Below are 22473 nucleotides of genomic sequence, written 5' to 3'. Positions count from 1 at the left end.
GGTCCCACCCCCCACAAAGACCAGCAATCTGAAATGCTCCATATTGAGAGTTTCACAGCAAGCACAGCTGGACCCAGGACTGTCCAGCTCTGTGGGGGGAAGGGCGTCCACCATTACTGAGGCAGTCCGTCATTACTGAGGCAGTACGCCATTACCTAGGCAGTACGCCATTACCTAGGCAGCCCGCCATTACCGAAGCAATCCACCATTACCAAGGCCTAACTATATCTTTTATAAACAAAACCACAAGGAAGTTCACACAGTAGCTGGGCAGAGCCCACGGCAACTCAGCAATGTCTCTGCTGGCAGGCTGTGAGTAGACTACCTCCTTGCTGGGCAGGGCATCTTTAAAAAAGGCAGCAGCACGTCAGGAACTTATAAATAAAGCCCTACCTTCTCAGGACAGAGCACCTGGGGAAAAAAGGTGGTTATGAGCTCCGCTGCAGCAGACTTAAATGTACCTGCCCAGCAGCTCTGAATGGAACAATGTAGCTCATAGCTTAGCACTTGAGCTGCTATAAGGGACAGGCTGTCTCCTCAAGCAGCTCCTCATAAAGGAGAGTTCAGGCTGACATCTGGCGGGTAACCTTCTGGGACAAAGATAACAGAAAAAGAAACTGGCAGCAACCTTACCTTAAGGTTGCAGCCGCTGCAGGTGATCCCCAGGCAAGCAGGGCCTGGAGTGGACCTCCAGCAGTCCTAAAGCAGAGGAGCCTGTTAGAAGAAAAACTAAAAAACAGAAATAACTTCATCAACAAAAAGGACGTCTACTCAGAGATGCCATCCAAAAGTCACCAACTTCAAAGACCACAGGTAGATAAATCCACAAAGATGGGAAGAAACCAGTGCAAAAAGCATGAAAACACCCAAAACCAGAATGCTTCTCCCCCAGGGGATCACAACTCCTCACCAGTAAGAGAACAAGCCTGGATGGAGAATGAATCTGATGAATTGACAATAGGCTTCAGAAAGTGGGTAATAGCAAACTTCTCTAAGTTAAAGGAACATGTTCTAACCCAATGCAAAGAAACTAAGAACCTTGAAAAAAGGTTTGATGAAATGCTAATGAGAATAAACAGCTTAAAAAAGAATAATGAGTCCGTGTCCCCGCGGATGGCAGCAGCTGTGTTGTCGGCTGAACGCAGAGGGGGCGGAGGGAAGTCGCGGTGGCGGCAGCTACAGCAAAATGGTGGAGACCGTGGCTGACACCTGACGGCTGATCACCAAGCCGCAGAACCTGAATGACGCCTACTGGCCCCCCAGCAACTTCCTTGAGATCGATGTGAGCAACCCTCAGACGGTGGGGGTTGGCCGGGGCCGCTTCACCACCTACGAAATCAAGGCCAAGACAAATCTTCCTATTTTCAAGCTGAAAGAATCTACTGTTAGAAGAAGATACAGTGACTTTGAATGGCTGCGAAGTCAATTAGAGAGAGCAAGGTTGTAGTTCCCCCACTCCCTGGGAAAGCGTTTTTGCATCAGCTTCCTTTTAGAGGTGATGATGGAATATTTGATGACAATTTTATTGAGGAAAGAAAACAAGGGCTGGAACAGTTTATAAACAAGGTTGCTGGTCATCCTCTGGCACAGAATGAACGTTGTCTTCACATGTTTTTACAAGATGAAATAATAGATAAAAGCTGTACTCCATCTAAAATAAGACGTGCCTGAAATTTGGCAAGAAGAGGCAAAAACGTGACTATTAATGATTGATATGCACCAGTGAAGAAGTTCTAACTTTTCGCATGCTGCTCAGAAACTGGTATAACATGCCTTCAGTATACTAACCCTCATGCTCGGTTTTGTTTTGGCAGTTGACAAGAAGTTAATTTGCTTTAGTGAAAATCCCTCATTCCAGCCTTTCTATATGAATAGCTCTTCCTTGCTGTTTTAATGTGGTGGACACTCTAGCCTCACAAACCTGTTATTCCAATGTAATCTGCTGTGTCCTAACTAAAGTTGCTGGCTTGGTCTTATTTGCACAGTTTTTGTGTCTTCTTTGCCTCTTGCATTTGATTAACTAGAATATTTCTCTTTCCCCCTTTTAATGTGTCTGTATCACTTGACCTAATTTATGTGTAGGAGCACTACACCATTGCTTTCCAATACTGCACACATAAGATACATACTTGTGTGCAGAAAGTATCTTCCTTCACGCTTGTAATACCCTTCGCATGGAAGATTAATGAGGGAAATCTTTATATTCTGTATAAAAACAAAATCAAATTTATATACTAAAATCATTTGTCTAAAAATTTAAGTTGTTTCAAATAAAAATTAAAATGCATTTCTGATATGCAAAAAAAAAAGAATAATTGATAAATGAATTGATGGAGCTGAAAAACACAACACGAGAGCTTTGTGAAGCATACACAAGTTTCAATACTTGAATCAACCAAGCAGAAGAAAGGATATCAGAGATTGAATATCAACTCAATGAATAAAACGAGAAGACAAGATTAGAGAAAAAGTGAAAAGAAATGAACAAAGCCTCCAAGAAATATGGGATTATGTGAAAAGACCTAATCTACATTTGATAGGTGTACCTGAATGTGACAGAGAGAATGAATCCAAGCTGGAAAACACTCTTGAGGATATTATCCAGGAGAACTTACCAAACCTAGCAAGGCAGGCCAACATTCAAGTCCAGGAAATACAGAGACCACCACAAAGATATTTCTCAAGGAGAGTAACACCAAGGCACATAATCGTCAGATTCACCAGAGTTGAAATGAAGGAAAAAATGCAAAGGGCAGCCAGAGAGAAAGGTTGGGTTACCCACAAAGGGGCCCATCAGACTAACAGCAGATCACTCTGCAGAAATCCTATGAGCCAGAAGAGAGTGGGGGCCAATGTTCAACATCCTTAAAAAAAAGAACTTTCAACCTAGAATTTCATATCCAACCAAACTAAGCTTCATAAGCAAAGGGGAAATAAAGTCCTTTACGAACAAGCAATTGCTGAGAGATTTCGTCACCACCAGGCCTGCCTTACAAGAGCTCCTGAAAGAAGCACTAAACATAGACAGGAACAACCAGTACCAGCCACTCCAAAAATGAGCCAAAATGGTAAAGAACATCTACACAATGAAGAAACTGTGTCAACTAACGGGCAAAACAACCAGCTAGCATCAAAATGATACGATCAAATTCACACATAACAATATTAACCTTAAATGTAAATGGGCTAAATGCCCCAGTCAAAAGACACAGACTGGCAAATTAGATAAAAAGTCAAAACCCATCTGTGCGCTGTATCCAGGAAACCCGTCTCACATGCAAGGATACACATAGGCTCAAAATAAAGAGATGGAGGAAGATTTACCAAGCAAATGCAGAGCAAAAAATAAAAATAAAAAAACCAGGAGTTACAATCCTAGTCTCTGATAAAATAGACTTTAAACCAACAAAGATCAAAAGAGACAAAGAAGGGCATTATATAATTGTAAAAGGATTAATGCAACAAGAAGAGCTAATGATCCTAAATATATACGCACCCAACACAGGAGCACCCAGATACATAAAGCAAGCTCTTAACGACCTACAAAGAGACTTAGACTCCCACACAATAATAGTGGGAGACTTCAACACTCCATTGTCAATATTAGACAGATCGAGACAGAGAATTAACAAGGATATTCAGGACTTCAACTCAGATCTGGACCAAGCAAACCTAATAGACATTTATAGAACTCTCCACCCCAAATCCACAGAATATACATTGTTTTCAACACCACACCACACCTTCTCTAAAATTGACCACATAATTGGAAGTAAATCACTCCTCAGCAAATGCAAAAGAATGGAAATCATAACAGTCTCTTAGACCACACTGCAATCAAATTAGAGCTCAAGATTAAGAAACTAACTCAGAACCGCACAACTTCATGGAAACTGAACAACTGGCTCTTGAATGTTGACTTGATAAACAGTGAAATGAAGGCAGAAATAAAGATGTTCTTCAAAACCAACAAGAATGAATACACAATGTACCAGAATCTCTGGGACACATTTAAAGCAGTGCCTAGAGGAAAATGTATAGGAATAAATGCCCACATGAGAAGCAAGGAAAGATCTAAAATCAACACCCTATCATCAAAATTGAAAGAACTAGAGGATCAAGATTAAAAAAACTCAAAAGCTAGCAGAAGACAAGAAATAACTAAGATCAGAGCAGAACTGAAGGAGTTAAAGAAACAAACAAAAAAAAAAACCTTCAAAAAATTAATAAATCCTGGAGCTGGTTCTTTGAAAAGATCAACAAAATGGACCACTAGCCAGATTAATAAAAAAGAAGAGAGAGAAGAATCAAATAGATAAAAAACGATAAAGGGGATATCACCACTGATTCCACAGAAATACAACTACCAGCAGAGATTACTACAAACAACTCTATGCACATAAACGAGAAAACCTGGAAGAAATGGATAAATTCATGGACACTTGCACCCTCCCAAGCCTAATCCAGGAAGAAGTCAAAACCCTGAATAGACCAATAACAAGGGCTGAAGTTGACGCAGCAATTAATAGCCTACCAACCAAAAAAAGCCCAGGACCAGATGGGGTCACAGCTGAATTCTACCAGACATACAAAGAGGAGCTGGTACTACTCCTTCTGAAACTATTCCAAACAATCCAGAAAGAGGGAATCCTTCCCAAATCATTTTATGAGACCAACATCATTGTGATACCAAAACCCGGCAGAGACTCAACAAGAAAACTTCAGGCCAATATCCATGATGAACCATAGATACAAAAATCTTTGATAAAATACTGGCAAACCGATTGCAATAGCACATCAGAAAGATTACCATCTGATCAAGTAGGCTTCATCCTGGGGATGCAAGGCTGCTTCAACATACGCAAGTTTATAAATGTAATTCACCACATAAACAGAACCAAAGACAAAAAACACATGATTATCTCAATAGATGCAGAGAAGGCCTTTGACTAAATTCAACAGCCCTTTTTGCTAAAAACTCTCAATAAACGAGGTATCGACGGAACGTATCTCAAAAGCTATTTACAGCAAACCCACAGCCAATATCATACTGAATGGGCAAAAACTGGAAGCATTCCCTTTGAAATCTGGCACTAGACAAGGATGCCTCTCTCACCACTCCCATTCAATATAGTATTGGAATATATATTAGCCAGAGCCATCAGGCAAGAAAAGGAAAAAAGATATTCAATTAGGAAAGAAGGAAGTCAAATCGTCTCTGTTTGCAGACGACATGATTGTATATCTAGAAGACCCCATCGTCTCAGCCCAAAATCTCCTGAAACTGATAAGCAACTTCAGCAAAATCTCAGGATACAAAATCAATGTGCAGAAATCACAAGCATTCCTATACACCAATAAGAGACTTAAAGAGAGCCAAATCAAAAAGAACTGCCATTCACAGTTGCTGCAAAGAGAATAAAATACCTAGGAATACAACCAACAAATGATGTAAAGGACCTCTTCAAGGAGACCTACAAACCACTGCTCAAGGAAATAAGAGAGGACACAAACAGATGGAGAAACATTCCATGCCCATGGTTAGGAAGAATTGATATTGTGAAAATGACCATACTACCCAAAGTAATTTATAGATTCAACGCTGTCCTAATCAAGCTACCTATGACCCTCTTCACAGAACTGGAAAAAGCCACCTTAAACTTCACATGGAGCCAAAAGAGAGCCCGCATAGCCAAGTCAATTCTAAGCAGAAAGAACAAAGTTGGAGGCATCATGCTACCTGACTTCAAACTATACTACAAGGCTACAGTAATCAAAACAGTATGGTACTTGGACCAAAACAGAGATATAGACCAATGGAACAGAACGGAGGCCTCAGAGGCAATGCCACACATCTACAGGATCTGATCTTTGACAATCTGACAAAAGCAAGCAATGGGGAAAGGATTCCCAGTTTAATAAATGGTGTTGGGAAAACTGGCTAGCCATGTGCAGAAAGCAGAAACTGGACCCCTTCCTGACACCTTACACTAAAATTAACTCCAGATGCATTAAAGACTTAAACATAAGACCTAATACCACAAAAACCCTAGAAGAAAACCTAGGCAAAACCATTCAGGACATAGGCATAGGCAAGGACTTCATGACTAAAACACCGAAAGCATTGGCAACTAAAGCCAAAATAGACAAATGGGATCTAATTAAACTCTAGAGCTTCTGCACAGCAAAAGAAACAATCATTAGAGTGAATTGGCAACCAACAGAATGGGAAAAAATTTTTACAGTCTACCCATCTGACCAAAGGGCTGATATTCAGAACCTACAAAGAACTAAAACAGATTAACAAGAAAAAAACCCATTCAAAAGTGGGCAAAGGATATGAACAGACACTTCTCAAAAGAAGACATATATGAGGCCAACAAACATATGAAAAAAATGCTCATTATCACTGGTCATTAGAGAAATGCAAATTAAAATCACACTGAGATACCATCTCACGCCAGTTAGAATGGTGATCAGTAAAAAATCTGGAGACAACAGATGCTGGAGAGGATGTGGAGAAATAGGAACACATTTACAATGTTGGTGGAAGTATAAATTCATTCAACCATGCTCGCTTCAGCAGCATATATACTAAATTAGTTCAACTATATTGGAAGACGGTGTGGTGATTCCTCAAGGACCTAGAAATAGAAATTCCATTTGACCCAGCAATCCCATCACTGGGTATATATTCAAAGGATTAGAAATCGTTCTATTATAAAGACACATGCACACGTATGCTCATTGTGGCACTGTTTCCAATAACAAAGACCTGGAACCAACCCAAATGCCCATCGATGATAGACTGGACAGGGAAAATGTGGCACATGTACACCATGGAATACTACACAGTGTTAAAACAATGAGTTCGTGTCCTTCGTAGGGACATGGATGAACCTGGAAACCATCATTCTCAGCAAACTGACACAAGAACAGAAACACCACATGTTCTCACTTATATGTAGGTATTGAACAATGAGAACACCTAGGGGAGGGACAGCATGGAGTAGGGAGTTGGGGAGGGATGTCAGATATAGGTGATGTGGATGGAGGCAGCAAACCACATTGCCATGTATGTACCTATGCAACAATCCTGCATGTTCTTCACATGTACCCCAGAACCTAAAGTACAATAAAATATATATAATTTTAAAAAAGAATAGAAAAGAATAGGAATGCCAAAACCTCCAAGAAGTATAGGATTATGTGAAGAGACCAAACCTACAACTGATTGGGTTACCCGAAAGAGACAGAGAATGGAACCAAGTTGGAAAATGTACTTCAGGATGTAATCCAAGAGAATTTCCCAAACCTAACAAGACAGGTTGATATTCAACTTCAGGAAATGCAGAGAACTCCAGTAATATACCCCACAAGAAGATCTACTCCAAAACATATAATCATCAGATTCTCCAAAGCTGAAATGAAAAATAAAAATACTAAGGGCAGCCAGAGAGAAAGGCCAGGTCACCTACAAACGGAATCCCTTCAGACCAACAGGGAACTTCTCAGCAGAAACCCTACCAGGCAGAAGAGATAGGGGACCAACATTCAACATTGTTAGGAAAAAATTTCCAACCCCAGAATTTTATATCTGCTCAAACTAAACTTCATAAGGAAAAGAGAAATAAGATTCTTTTCAAACAAGCAAATGCTTAGGTAATTCATCACCACCAGGCCTGCCTTGCAGGAGCTCCTGAAGGAAGCACTAAATACCAACCACTGCAAAAACAGCCGGAAATACATAAACCAGTGACATGATAAAGCATCCACATAAACAAGTTTGCAAAATATCCAGCTAGCACCATGATGACAGGATGAAATTCACACATAACAATATGAACTTTAAATGTAAATGGTCTAAATGCCCCCAGTCAAAAGACACAGAATGGCAACCTGGACACATAGGCTCAAAATAAAGGGATGGAATAAAATTTACCAAGCAAATGGAAAACAGAAAAAAGCAGTTGCAATCCTAGTTTCTGACAAAACAGACTTTAAAGCAACAAAGATCAAAAAAGACAAAGGCATTATATAATGGTAAACAGTTCAAGAAGAAGAGCTAATTATCCTAAATATATATGCACCCAATACAGGAACCCCCAGATTTTTAAAGCATGTTCTTAAAGACGTACAAAGAGCCTTAGACCCCCACACAATAATAGTAGGAGACTTTAACACCCCACTGAGAATATTAGATCATCAAGACAGAAAGTTAACAAAAATATTCAAGACTTGAACTCAGCTCTGGATCAAGTGGACTTGATAGATATCTACAGAGCACTCCATCCAAAAACAACAGGATATACATTCTTCTCATTGCTACATGGCACTTTCTCTAAAACTGATTACATAATCAGAAGCAAAAAACTCCTCAGAAAATGTAAAAGAACTGAAACCATAACAGTCTCACACCACAGCACAATGAAATAAGAACTCAAGATTTAAAAATTTACTCAAAACCACACAACTACATGGAAATTGAACAATCTGCTCCTGAATGACTCTTGTGTAAATAATGAAATTAAGGTAGAAATCAATAAGTTATTTGAAACTAATGAGAACAAAAAAGACAATGTATCAGAATCTCTGGGATGCAGCTAAAGCAGTATTAAGAAGGAAATTTATAGCACTAAATGTCCACACCAGAAAGCTAGAAACATCTCAGCCTAACAACCTAACATCTAAACTAAAACAGCTAGAGAATCAACAACAAACAAACCCCAAAACCAGCAGAAGACAAGAAATAGCCAAGATCAGAGCTGAACTGAAGAGATGGAGACATGAAAAACCCTTCAAAAAAAAAAAAAAAAATCAGCAAATCCAGGAGCTGGTTTTTTGGGGAAAAAAATAAAGTAGACTGCTAGCTAGACTAGACTAATTAAAAAGATAATGGGGAAGAATCAGATTCACAATCTGAAATGATAGGGGAATATTACCACTGATCCCACAGAAATATAATCATCAGAATACTATAAACACCTCTATGCACGTCAACTGGAAAATCTAAAAGAAATCGATGAATTCCTGAACACATACACTCTCCCAAGACTGAACCAGGAAGAAATTGAATCCCCGAGTAGAGCAATAATGAGATCTGAAATTGTGGCAGTAATTAATAGCCTACCAAGCAAAAAAAAAAAAAAAAAAAAAAAAACCCGGGACCAGGTAGATTCATAGTTGAATTCTACCAAAGGTATAAAGAAGAGCTGGTACAATTTATTCTGAAACTATTCCCAAAAAATTGAAAAGGAGGGACTCTTCCCTAACTCATTCCATGAGGTCAGCATCATCCTGATACCGAAACCTGGCAGAGTTACAACAAAAAAAGAAAACTTCAGGCCATTATCCTTGATGAACATTGATGCAAAAATCCTCAATAAAGCCAGGTGCGGTGGCTCACACCTGTAATTCCAGAACTTTGAAAGGCAGAGGCTGGTGGATCATCTGAGGTCAGGAGTTTGAGGCCAGCCTGGCCAACAAGGAAAAACTGTGTCTCTACTAAAAATAGCCAATAGAATTAGCCAAGTGTGGTGGTGCATGCCTGTAATCCCAGCTATTTGGGAGGCTGAGGCAGGAGAATCACTTGAACCTGGGAGGGGGAGGTTGTAGTGAGCTGAGATTACACCATTGGACTCCAGCCTGGGTGACAAGAGCAAAACTCTGTCTCAAAAAACAAAAACAAAAAAAAATCCTCAATAAAATACTGGCAAACTGAATTTTGCTTATCCTATGACCAAGTTGGCTTCATCCCCAGAATGCAAGGTTGGTTCAACATATACAAATCAATAAATGTGATTCATCATATAAACAGAACTAAAGACAAAACCACATGATTATCTCAACAGATGCAGAAAAGGCCTTTGATAAAATTCAGTGTTCCTTTATGTTGAAAATTAGGTATTGAAGAGGCATACCTCAAAATAATAAGAACCATATATGACAAACCCACAGCCAATTTCATACTGACTGGACAGGAGGCCAAGGCAGGCAGATGACCTGAAGTTTGGAGTTCCAGACCAGCCTGAACAACATGGAAAAATACAAAATTGGCCAGGCGTGGTGGCAGGTGCCTGTAATCCCAGCTACTCTAGAGGCTGTGGCAGGAGAATTGCTTGAACCCAGGAGGCAGAGGTTACAGTAAGCTGAGATCGTACCATTGCACTCCAGCCTGGGCAACAAGAGCAAAACTCATCTCAAAAAAAAAACAAAAACAAAAACAAAAAATGTAAAATCCAAAACTATAAAAACCCTAGAAGAGGGCTGGGCACAGTGGCTCACGTCTGTAATCCCAGCACTTTGGGAGGCCGAGGGGGGCGGATCACTTGAGATCAGGAATTCGAGACCAGCCCAGCCAACATGGTGAAACCCCGTCTCTACTAATATAATTAGCTGGGCATGGTGGTGGGTGCCTATAACCCCAGCTACTCGAGAGACTGAGGCAGGAGAACAGCTTGAACCTGGGTGGTGGAGGTTGCAGTGAGCCAAGATCAAGCCACTGCACTGCAGCCTGGGCAGTGAAGCAAGACCCTGTCTCAAAAAAGAAAAAGCCTAGAAGAAAATTTAGGCAATACTATGCAGGACATAGGCACAGACAAAGATTTCATGACGAAAATGCCAAAAGCAATTGCAACAAAAGCAAAAAATGATAAATGAGATTTAATTAATCTAAAAAGCTTATGCACAGGAAAGAAACTATCATCAGAGTGAACAGACAACCTACAGAATGGGAGAAAATGTTGCAATCTGTCCATGCAACAAAAGATAATAGGGGAGAAGACCCTAGAGCTCCCAGGAACTAGAGGGAGAGAAGTGTGATTTAAAATGGCCTTGAACTAGTCAGTAGCAATACTGGAAGCTAGAAAGAAGTAGGGCAGGTGGCGGTTCAAAAATTAAGAGGAAATTATTTCCAAACTAATTTTTTTTTTTTGTAGGAGACTGGAGTTTTATTATTACTCAAATCAGACTCCCAGAGCATTTGGCGATCAGAGTTTTTTAAAAACAATATGATGTGTGTGGGGGGTGGGGGGGTAGGGGTTCCAAACTAGAATTCTGTACTCTGTCCCACATGACTTTGTACAGAGAAAGGCTTTGTTTAGACACGTAAATTTTTAAAAATTTAACTGCCACATCCTTTGTAAGGATGCCGTGAGAGAAGAGAATAAACTAAAAATGAGAAGGATCTGAGACATGCAAAGGAAGACACAGACTGCCTGCTGAGAGCGCATCCACCAACACCAGAGCAGAGGGCAGGGCCCTGGGAGAAAGGGCAGACCAGGGACTCACTGCTTGTGCTGAGCATGTGGAAGAGTGTTATCTGGTGACAGGTACATGCCAATGAAGCAGATGAAAAGAGGCAGTTAGGAGCTCCAGGAAGTTTTGAAGGAGGAAGCTTTACTTTGTAATATAAAAAATGTAGTTAGTCACCATGGCTCAGCGTGTGAGCAATACTTACATGACCAGTAATATAAATACTGAATTTAAATTTACCAACAATTAGGAGAGTGTGGGAAGGGATAGGTGTGAGGTATTGGTGGTGACAGAAGTTGAGGAGGCAAGATTTCAAAGTGGAAAAGTTTGGCTGTCATAAACGTGCTTTTCCGAAATATGGGTGAATCCCAGAAAGGCAGCCAGGGGAGTTGAAGCTGGTTCTGTCTGAGGAAGAGGACTTGATGTGGAGTGGGTGACCCTGAGCTGGCTGGGTTTGTTTCCAGTCTTGCAGTCTACTTGGCCTTTTCAGATATGTCATGGATTACTGGATGAATACGAAAATGAAAATAGTAGATTGTAGCATTCCACAGCCAACTCTGCAGCTTTGAAAGTGTTGTCTTAGTCTGTCAAGTCAGGATGCAGTAGATGAAAGCTGTAATTGTCCTTGGATTTTGTATTTATTTCTCCTTTTGTGACAGTTGTTAAGACCCTGGGATGTATAGTTGGCCCTCTGTATCCACAGGAAAATGAAAAACAATACAGGGCCAGCACGTGACTCTGTAATCCTAGCACTTTGGGAGGCCAAGGCTGGTGGATCACCTTAGGTTGGGAGTTCAAGACCAGACTGGCCAGCATGGTGAAATGCCATCTCTATTAAAAATACAAAAATTAGCTGGGCATGGTGGCAGGCACCTGTAATGTTGGCTACTCAGGAGGCTGAAGCAGGAGAATCATTTGAACCCAGGAGGCTGAGGTTGCAGTGAGCCAGGATTGAGCCATTGCACTCCAGCCTGGGCAACAAGAGTGAAACTCCATCTCAAAAACAAAAACAAAAACAAAAAAAACAAAAAACAATTTTTAAAAAAATACAAATTTAACACAGTACAGTAAAACTATTTACATGATGCTTATATTGTATCAGGTACGTAAGTCATCTAGAGATGATTTTATTAAAGTATACAGGAGGCCCTGCGTGGTAGCTCAAGCCTGTAATCCAGCACTTTGGGAGGCCAAGGCAAGAGAATCACCAGAGCCCAGGAGACCAACCTTTGCAGCATAGCAAGACCTCTTCTCCACAAAAAAATAAAGCACACAAGAGGGTGTGTGTAGGTTGTACAAATACAACACCATTTTCTATCAGGAACTTAAGATTTATGGATTTGGGTACTGGGATAGAGGGTCCTGGAACCAATCCGCTGCAGACAACTGTAGGAATTTCTTAATCAACTAGAAGGGAAAATGAAATTGAACAAGCAGCTGGAGCAGTTATGTGGTGGCCTCTGAGCTATTGTCGGCCCCTTCTTGGGAGGCCTTCATCTCGTGCCTTCGTGGCAGGCCCTCAGTTTTTTAAGACTCTTTCCTGGATATGTAAATAATGTCTCGAGCTGGGACTGCGGGATTTTGTTTTGTTTCCTTTTGTTGATGTTCTATTTTGCTTTGTTTTTGAGAATAGTTTAGGAGAGAAACTTTAAGAATGTAATTGAAAATCCACCAGTATTTTACTTTTTTTTTTTTTTTTTTGAGATGGAGTCTCCCTTTGTTGCCAGGCTGGAGTGCAATAGCACAGTCTCTGCTCACTGCAACCTCCACCTCTGCTCACTGCAACCTCTGCCTCCTGGATTCAAGTGATTCTCCTGCCTCAGCCTCCCAAGTAGCTGGGATTACTGGCACTGGCCACCATGCCCAGCTGTTGTTTTTTTTTTTTGGTTTTTAGTAGAGATGGGGTTTTGCCATGTTGGCCAGGCTGGTCTCGAACTCCTGACCTCAGGTGATCCACCAGCCTCAGCCTCCCAAAGTGCTGAGATTACAGGTGTGAACCACTGCACCTGGCCTTCAGTATTTTGCTTTCAGTAGAAATTAGAATGACTTAGTGTTTGGGCAATATTTTGGGAAATAGGAAGCTTACATCCTTATTTAGACCCTTACATTTATATCTTGGCTTTGAGAACATCTAACTTAGGATTTTCTTTTAATTGAGATAAAATGTATATATCATAATATTCACCATGTTAAAGTATACAATTCAGTTGTTTTAGGATTTTTACATAGTTGTATGACCATGACTACTATCTAATTTCAGAACATTTCGTCAACCCAGAAAGAGACCTTCATACTCTTTAGCAATTATTCTACCAGCCCCCAGCAACCACTGACATCCAGAACAGGCACCCATCAGGATATTCCCTCTCTATAGATTTACCTATTCTAGATATTTCATATAAATGGGATCATATAACATGTAGCGTATTGTGTATGGTGTTTTCTTGTTTCCAAGTTCACTCATGTGGTAGCATGTATCAGTCTTATTCCTTCTTACGGCTAAAGGGGTTTGTTTTTTTCTTTGATGCTGTCTCTGAGGGGACTGTTTCTCACTTTGCTACCTCTCACACTGAGTTTGCAGATAAGAGTAAACGTTGGTGACATGAAGTGTAGACACTGAAATGCCCAAGCAGTGTCTCAAGATGTTTTTTAAATTTTATTTTGAAACCATTTATAGAAAAGCTACACAAACAGTGCAGAAAGATCCTGCTGGCCTTTACCTGAGATGCCATCTGTGTTTCACCAGTTGCCCCAGTGTTGTTTACTACAAAAGGTCCAATCTAGGAGCAGGTCCAATGCTATACCCAGGTGTTATGTCTGTCTGGTCTCTGCAGTCTGGAACATTCCTTCCTTCTTTCCTTGGTTTTCATGACCTTGACATCTTGAAAGATTACAGGGCAGTCATTTTGTAGAATGTTTATGATACAGGATGGTCCAGTGCTTCCCCAGGATCAGACCCTGGGCTCACTGCCTAGGCAAGAAACTCCCAGGTGGTGATATATCCTGATTCGTATAGCACATAGGGTCCCTCTGTCCCGCTGGTGGTGATGGTAGCATCGATCACTTGGTCAAGATGATGGTTCCCAGCTTTTCTCTGTACAGAGTTACTTTTGGCTAGGTGGTGGCTCATGCCTGTAGTCCCAACAGAGGCTGAGGCAGGAGGGTTACTTGAGGCCAGGTGTTTGATGAGACCAGCCTGGGCAACATAGCAAGACCCCATCTCTACAAAAAAAATTAAAAATAGAAAATTAAGATTGGTGTCTAGTGCCTGTAGTCCCAGCTGCTCCAGAGGCTGAGTCGGGATGACTGCTTGAGCCCAGCAGTTTAAGGCTTCAGTGAGCAAGACCTTATCTCTTAAGAAAAGTTACTTTTTATCCTTTGTAACTAAGTAATTTGTGGAGAGATACTTTGAGACTAAGTAAATATCTTGTACCTCATCTCATTCACTTTTTAGTTAGATCGCTATGATGGTTGCCCAATGGTGACTCTTTAAATCCCATTCTTCCTACTACTGGAAGGAAGTTTTCTCTCCATGTGTTTACTTTATGTCACTGTGGATTCATAGATTCAAATCCGATACTTGATAATCTGTTGGTTTCATTATTTATTTTTATCTTTAACTTTCCCACATTTGGCCCAAGAGACCCTCCAAGCTGTGTCCTTCTCACATGTCCTCTCATTTTTTGAGCACTTCTTTGCTTTCTTACAGAATAAGACATGCTAGGCTTGTTTTGTACTTTGCCTGCTTCACTGTGAAGTCAGCCATTTCCCCCCCAGAGCCCAGCTGTTTTAGTGAAGACTGGTGTTTAGAGACCAAGATCTATGCACTCAGTGTGCCCATTGCTTTTTGGGGTGCCAGCACTCCTGGCCCTCTCAATAGACAATGCTACGCATGTGTGCATACACCCACTCACCTCACATAACTATATTTACCTCTTTGTCTGTCTGTATCTGCTGAGACCAGGAATTCCCATCATTTGTCCCTGTTCCACTCTAGCACTCTGCTCTAGCTTCAGGGAGAACCTGACTCTACTCCCAGCCCTGCCCAGCCACCATCATTGCCCCTTCCAGACCATCCTCCTTGCAGGAGTGAACTTCAAAAAATGTATAATATTAACATTGATTTAAAACGTTTGCAGTAAAACCTTATCAAAGAAATTAAATTAGCCGGGCATAGTGGGTCATGCCTGTGATCCCAGCACTTCGGGAAGTAAAGATGGACAGATCACCTGAGGTCAGGAGTTCAAGACCAGCCTAGCCAACACGGTGAAACCCCATCTCTATTAAAAATACAAAAATTAGCCAGGCGTGGTGGCACACACTTATATTCCCAGATATACAGGAGGCCGAGGCAGGAGAATCGCCTGAACCCAGGAGGCGGAGGTTGTAGTCAGTGGAGATCACGGCACTGCACTCCAGCCTGGGCGATAGAGTGACAGCCTGTCTCCAAAAGAAAAAAAAAAAGGCTGTAAATCTTTCCATTTCTTCTTCTGATTCTCTATTTCCTGTAAATATTTAAAACAATATGGGGAGATAAACAAGTCCAGGTATATCTTCCGAGCGAATTGTTTCTTTTACATGATGTAAGGCCTCTTTCTCACGTATTGTACCTGAGCTTAATACTGCTACACCGGCGTTCCTTCAGTCAGTAGTTGTTGAGTGTATCTTTTTCCATCTCTTTCAGCATTTCAGTGTCCTTGTGTTCCAGATGTACCTTGAGTTTGACATCAGCCTGAGCAACATAGCAAGACCTCATCTCTACAAAAAAATTTTTAATAGAAAATTAGCCAGGATTGGTGTCTGGTGTCTGTAGTCCCAGCTACTCAGCGGCTGAGGCAGGATGATTTCTTGAGCCCAAGGGTTTGAGGCTGCAGTGAGCAGAGATTGCACCACTGCACTCCAGCCTAGGCAACAGAACAAGACTCCATCTCAAAAAAAAAAAAAAATTGTCTTTTTAGAACAGATAGATTAATATGTTTAGTTATTGGCATTTTTAAGTCACAGCTATTTCAGATATAATGGGAAAATACCAAGTGGGTTGCTGTGTTGTCAAGGATGTGACCTAAGCACCCCCATTTCATGAGAAAGGGGATGTGTGTTAGATTACAAATGTGCCACAAAGTGTCGGTCTCTTGTATTTCAGGGCACCACCAAAATCAACACTTTCAACTGGTCCAAGGTTCGTAAACTAAGCTTCAAGAGGAAAAGATTCCTTATCAAACTTCATCCAGAGGTTCATGTAAGTATTATTTTGAGCTTTTTTGTTTGTTTGTTTTGCTTTTTTCGTTTATTAGTTTTGAGACGGAGTTTTGCTCTTGTTGCCCAGGCTGGAGTGCAGTGGTATAATCTTGGCTCACCACAACCTCCACTTCCCAGGTTAAAGCAATTCTCCTGCCTCAGCCTCCTGAGTAGCTGGAATTACAGGCATGCACCACCATGCCCAGCTAATTTTGTATTTTTAGTAGAGATGGGGTTTCTCCATGTTGGCCAGGGTGGTCTTAAACTCCCGTCCTCAAGTGATCCACCCACCTTGGCCTCCCAACGTGCTGGGATTACAGGTGTGAGCCACCATGCCTGGCCTTGAGCATTTTTAATTCGTAATTTATTCTGCCAAAACATAGCTACTTTGTAAATCATTTCAGCATGATGTACATAAGAACTCAAGGACAGGATTCAGGACTTAGGTCTGGAGGGGCTGAGGGCAGTCCGCCTAGCCAGCCTCACACCACCTCCCCCAGGAACTTTGTCACTCACATGTTGCTGCCTCAAAACCCCAGAGTTTCAGACTCAGTGGGTCTGGGTTGAGCCCAAGAAGGTACACATCTGACAAGCTCCCAGGGGCTGCTGAGAACCATGGTTAGTGGCAGCCTCTTTGTTCTTTAGGTAATAAAGCTGAAGAACAAAGTGTTCAAAATGATCTGAAGCCCTACAGCAATTGAGAGCTTCAGAATGAATTGAGGAGTGTTGCCGATGTTCTGTGGTATCCTTCATTCAGAAATTGACCTTTGAATAGCTCTAAGTGAAGAAGCCTTGATTATCAGGGAGTAAATATTCCTTCTTTACTGACTACTAATTAATAAAGTAATTACATACGAATTTACTAAAATGAGTAAAAATGGAAAAAATAAATGCCTGTGCAGTGTATTTTGAAAAATCCAGTAATTCTGGTTATTCAAAGATGTTCCAATTGCTGCATTTCCATTGTATAAAGGGAGTTTGAAAATAAAAAGTAGATTTGCCAAGCCGCCATGCGTTTGAAGCTTAAGAGATGGCCATGCCTATGTCAGCCTGGACACATTTTGGGTTATCAGAGTTTTAGAGCCCTTGGGCCAATTGGAAGAAAGGCTCTGCCTACGCCTTTAAAAGGCACTTGAGTAGGGGCTTTGTCACACACTGGGTTCACGTGCTATATGTAAGTATGTTTGCTTTTGGTAGCAGGCTTGAAAGTGGCTTTAATTATTTTAAGTATCTCTTCTGTGGATGAAAGGAAAGTAGAAGGAATGCCAAACACACATACAAAACACAAGTACAGACTGTTTTACTCTGTGAGTAAAAAAAACTGTTTCTTGCAGTTATTCTGAGATGATAGGGAAAGTTAACCACAGCAGCCCATAACTGTTTGTATCTGCACTTAGCAGTTACATTGTACTTACTTAAACGCTTTTTTTAAAGACTAAATGTAAGAATCAAAGTTTTACAGTCTTTGTGGAAGGTAATTGGGTAACATATCAGCAGGTTCAAAAATGTGCAGTCTTTGAGCTCAGATTTCCATTTCTAGCAATTTATCCTAAGGAATAACTGTGAGAGAGAATCCAGTTTCTTCAGGGCTATATTCGTGAAATATAATTCAGGGCTATATTTCTGAAAACTGCATGTCCTGGACATCTAAGCTATCCTAGATTTTAAAATATATATAATATGTAGAAGCAATTCAGTAATAATATATATGTGTGTGTGTATATGTGTGTGTGTGTGTGTGTGTGTGTGTGCATATATATATATATATATATATATATAATCAGCTAGCATGAAAAATGCCATCCTTTGATAGGTGGAAAAAGTGTTTACAAAGATAAAATTCAGAATGTTGATAGTTGTGTGATTGTGGGTGACTTCATTTTTCTGCTGTTTCTACTATGAATATGTATACTGTATTTCTCTTAATTAAGTAAATGGAACCAGAAGACTTTGTATACAATTTTTAGAAAAATCCTTCCTGGGCTGGGTGCAGTGGTGCACCCCTATAATCCCAGTACTTTGGGAGGCCGAGGTTCTGGGCAGATCACTTGGGCTCAGGAGTTCAAGACCAGCCTGGCCAACATGGGAAAACTCTTTCACTACAAAAAATACAAAAATCAGCTGGGCCTGGTGGCATGCACCTGTAGTCCCTGCTACTAGGAGGTTGGAGGGGAGCAGCTGAGGTGGGATGATTGCTTGAGCCTGGGAGGTCGAGGTTGCAGTGATCCAAGATGATGCCATCGCACTCCAACCTGGGTGACAGAGCAAGATCCTGTCTCAAAAAAAATCCTTCCTAATTTTTAATTTTGGCATTGCCTGTTGTGTGATCTGCTTCCTAAATGTGCTTTTTCTTGTCCAGTACTTCATTCTTGAATTAATTAAACCTTTGTGTTTTGTTTCTAGGGACCTTACCAGGACACATTAGAATTTTTGTTGGGGAGTAGAGATGAATGTAAGAACTTCTGGAAGATTTGTGTGGAGTATCACACCTTTTTTAGACTTTTGGACCAACCTAAGCCAAAAGCAAAAGCCGTCTTCTTCAGCCGAGGCTCCTCCTTCAGATACAGGTAGGGGCCATGCTGTGGGTTGCATGGGCCCCTCACTGGTGTGTAAAGCTGAGAAAAGAGATGATTCCTGGTCAAGAAAGAAATGTTACAAAATGTTTCAGAGAATTACACACAAAGTGGAGGTATTGTGAAAGAATGACTAGAGGAAGCATATGAAATAAAATAGGGTTTAAAAACTTCGCTCAGAAAATCAGTTATGCTTAGCTTACTACAAACTATAACTTTAAAATATATATATTGGCCCAGTGGCTCACGCCTGTAATTCCAATACTTTGGGAGGCCAAGGCGGGTGGATCATTTGAGGTCAGGAATTCGAGACTATCCTGACCAACATGGTGAAACCCCATCTCTACTAAAAATACAAAAATTAGCTGGGCGTGGTGGCGAGTGCCTGTAATCGAAGCTACTCAGGAGGCTGAGGCACGAGAATAGCTTGACCCCGGGAGGTGGAGATTGCAGTGAGCTGAGGTCGCACCACTGCACTCCAGCCTGAGCAGTAGAGTGAGACTCAGTCTCAAAAAATAAAATAAAATATATATATGTATATTTATGAGAGAGGATGGGTAAATCTTTCTTTTCCTTTGTCTTTTACTCTGAAAAATTAATGCTAACTTACTGTTCTGTATTAAAACCCTAAACCTTTATTCACAGTGGAAGAACTCAGAAACAACTAGTAGATTATTTCAGAGACACTGGAATGAAGAGACATCCATATGAAAGGTAAGCTCTGGCCTTTCTGATGTAAAATTTGTGCTTTATATATATATATATATGATAGAGAAAGAGAGAGAAGAGAGACTGGGTCTTGCTCTGTTGCCTGGGCTGGAGTACAATGGCGTGATCACAGCTTACTGCAGCCTCAGACTCCTGGGCTCAAGCAATCCTCCCACCTCAGCCTCCCAAGTATCTGGGACTGGGTGCACACCACCACCCCCTGGCTAATTTTTTTTTTTTTCTGTAGAGACAGTGTTTTGCTATGTCACCAGGCTGGTCTCAAACACATGAGCTCAAGTAATCCTCCCACCTCAGCCTCCCAAAGTGCTGGGATTATAGGTGTGAGCCACCATGCCCAGCCTATTTTAAGTATTTTTAATCTTTACTTGAATAAAAGTCACTTCAACTACATGAATGTGTATTTTTATAGTTCACCTTCAATTTTTTTAGAGAAAATGGATTTGTAATATTTTTTATACATACATTGTATACACATAGAGATAATACTTTTTAGTTTTTACATAGTATAGTAAACTTTTAATCTGAAAATTCTTGTTTCCCTACATGTGGAATTTTTTTCTTTTAGTGTGGGTGTATAATCTTACCTCTCTTGGGACCTCTGTTTTTTATTTGAATTCTTGTTTTCTGTTACCTTGCCCCTTCTTAGTTAGATACCTCTTAGCTACATTTTCATGGGAGGTTTTCTTCATGGATACAGCATGTGCTTGCTGCTTTAAAAACAGGTCTTGAAAAGGGGAGGGTTTGGCTTCTCACAGCTTGTTCTGTTTTGCAGAAGGCACAGCAAGACTCACATGTCCATTCGTGCTCTGACTGCAGACCTACCAAAACAGGTTAGTTTTTTCTGGTTAAAAACATAGGCAATAGTGGTTATCTATACTCTTTTGGAAAATAATCTGTCAGTATTGTAACTAACATGGAAGAATGGCTTGATCCCAGAAGTCAGGGATACAGTGAGCCAAGATAGTGCCACTGCACTCCAGCCTGGATGGCAGCAGGATCCCATCTCAAACCAAAAGAGAGAGATAAAGCCTGTGGTTGAGATGTGCATCACTATGAGGCGTGCATCATCACAGTGTTGTATGCAATAAAACAACACAAAATCCTGATAGCTCTCATCTGTGCCAGATGACTTATTAGCTGTGTTTTTAGCCGTATTCACTTAGCAGGATTTTTTGTTAACCACTAAGAGCATGGCTTCAAAAGAGTATGTGGTAACGGGAAATTCTTGCTATTATGTTACGGATGAAAACCAGGAAACAAATTTATGTCTATATGTCTTTCGCATGATTGCAACTACCAAAACAAAGATACACATACCAACTCTCACAGATGCTTCATACAAAAATACTTGAGGAGAATGTCCCAGAATGTGACAACAGCTGCTCCATGCCCCTGTGATGGGACATCAGCGACCTTGTCATGTTCCAGGTCTTCACTGCAGTCCCTTCCCATGTTTATGTTGGTATGTTAACGTCCACATGCAAGCATATTTTTACCTAGAATCTTGCATGTTTTATTTTGTTTTCCCCAGACAGAATCTTACTCTCTTGCCCAGGCTGGAGTGCAGTGGCATGATCTAGGCTCACCGCAACCTCTGCTTCCTGGGTTCGAGCAATTCTCATTCCTCAGCCTCCTGAGTAGCTGGGATTATTGGTACACACCACCATGCCTGGCTGATTTTTGTGTTGTTCAGTAGTGATGAGGTTTCACCACGTTGGCCAGGCTGGTCTCGAACTCCTGGCCTCAAGTGATACGCCTGCCTTGGCCTCCCAACGTGCCAGAATTATAGACATGAGCCACTGCACCCCATCAGAATCTTATGTTTTTCATATAACATACAGCTTTTTCTTCGTGGTGCTATAGTTTCATATTTATAATTCTTATCTCTGCACAATGTTAATTTTTTTAATGGTTTGTCATTTATACTGTCATAGCACTTCAGGAGCTATACTTGCACCTCATTATATTAAAGCTCATGTAAGCTGGGCACAGTGGCTCACACCCATAATCCCAACTAATCAGGAGGCTGAGGCTGGAGGACTGCTTGAAGCCAGGTGTTCGAGACCAGTCTGGACAACATAGTGAGACCCATCTATCTGAAAACTTTTTTTAAATTAGCCAGCTGTGGCGGCACCCAGCTGTAGTTCCAGCTACTTGGGAGGCTGCGGTATAAGGATCACTTGAGCCTAGAGTTCAAGGCACTGCAGTGAGCCACAATTGCACCACTGTACTCCAGACTAGGCAACAGAGTGAGAATGTCTCAAAAAAAAAAAAAAAAAAAAATAGTATCCCAGTTTTTTTTTTTCATCATTGGTATTTGACATCAAAACCTTGTTAAACTATTTTTCTTCTTTCTTTCTTTTTTTTTTTTTTTTTTAAGACGGAGTCTCACCCTGTCACCCAGGCAGGAGTGCAATGGCACGATCTCCGCTCACCGCAACCTCCGCCTCCCGGGTTCAAGTGATTCTCCTGCCTCAGCCTCCCAAGTAGCTGGGATTATAGGCACCCACCACCACACCCGGCTAATTTTTGTATTTTTAGTAGAGACAGGGTTTCACCATGCTGGCCTGGCTGGTCTCGAACTCCTGACCTTGTGATCTGCCCACCTCAGCCTCCCAAAGTCCTGGGATTACAGGTGTGAGCCACCATGCCCAGCCAACCTTCCTAAACTCTTTTAGGT

The 22473-nt window shown here is 41.1% G+C and overlaps 1 protein-coding gene and 1 pseudogene across 6 annotated transcripts in view; both read left to right on the top strand.

Moving 5' to 3' along the window:
* Positions 1–22473, top strand: part of FARP2 (FERM, ARH/RhoGEF and pleckstrin domain protein 2) — a 143818-nt gene that overhangs the window by 71057 nt on the left and 50288 nt on the right. For all 5 annotated transcript variants that reach the window (XM_032269517.1, XM_032269516.1, XM_032269514.1 and 2 more), the window contains 4 exons: positions 16397–16492; positions 18895–19058; positions 19710–19778; positions 20566–20623. In XM_032269517.1, coding sequence (XP_032125408.1) covers positions 16397–16492; positions 18895–19058; positions 19710–19778; positions 20566–20623 — 387 coding nt within the window. The remainder of the gene's footprint in view (positions 1–16396; positions 16493–18894; positions 19059–19709; positions 19779–20565; positions 20624–22473) is intronic.
* LOC116543726 lies at positions 1079–2297 on the top strand (annotated as a pseudogene). The gene has a single exon (XR_004265679.1). The product of XR_004265679.1 is annotated as a sorting nexin-3 pseudogene (transcript).

This window comes from Sapajus apella, unplaced genomic scaffold, assembly GCF_009761245.1.
Source record: "Sapajus apella isolate SASKATOON/1434 unplaced genomic scaffold, GSC_monkey_1.0 scaffold194, whole genome shotgun sequence".
NCBI classification, from domain to species: domain Eukaryota; kingdom Metazoa; phylum Chordata; class Mammalia; order Primates; family Cebidae; genus Sapajus; species Sapajus apella.
Note: the sequence above shows the minus strand (reverse complement) of the source record. Positions and strands in the feature narration are given on the sequence as shown.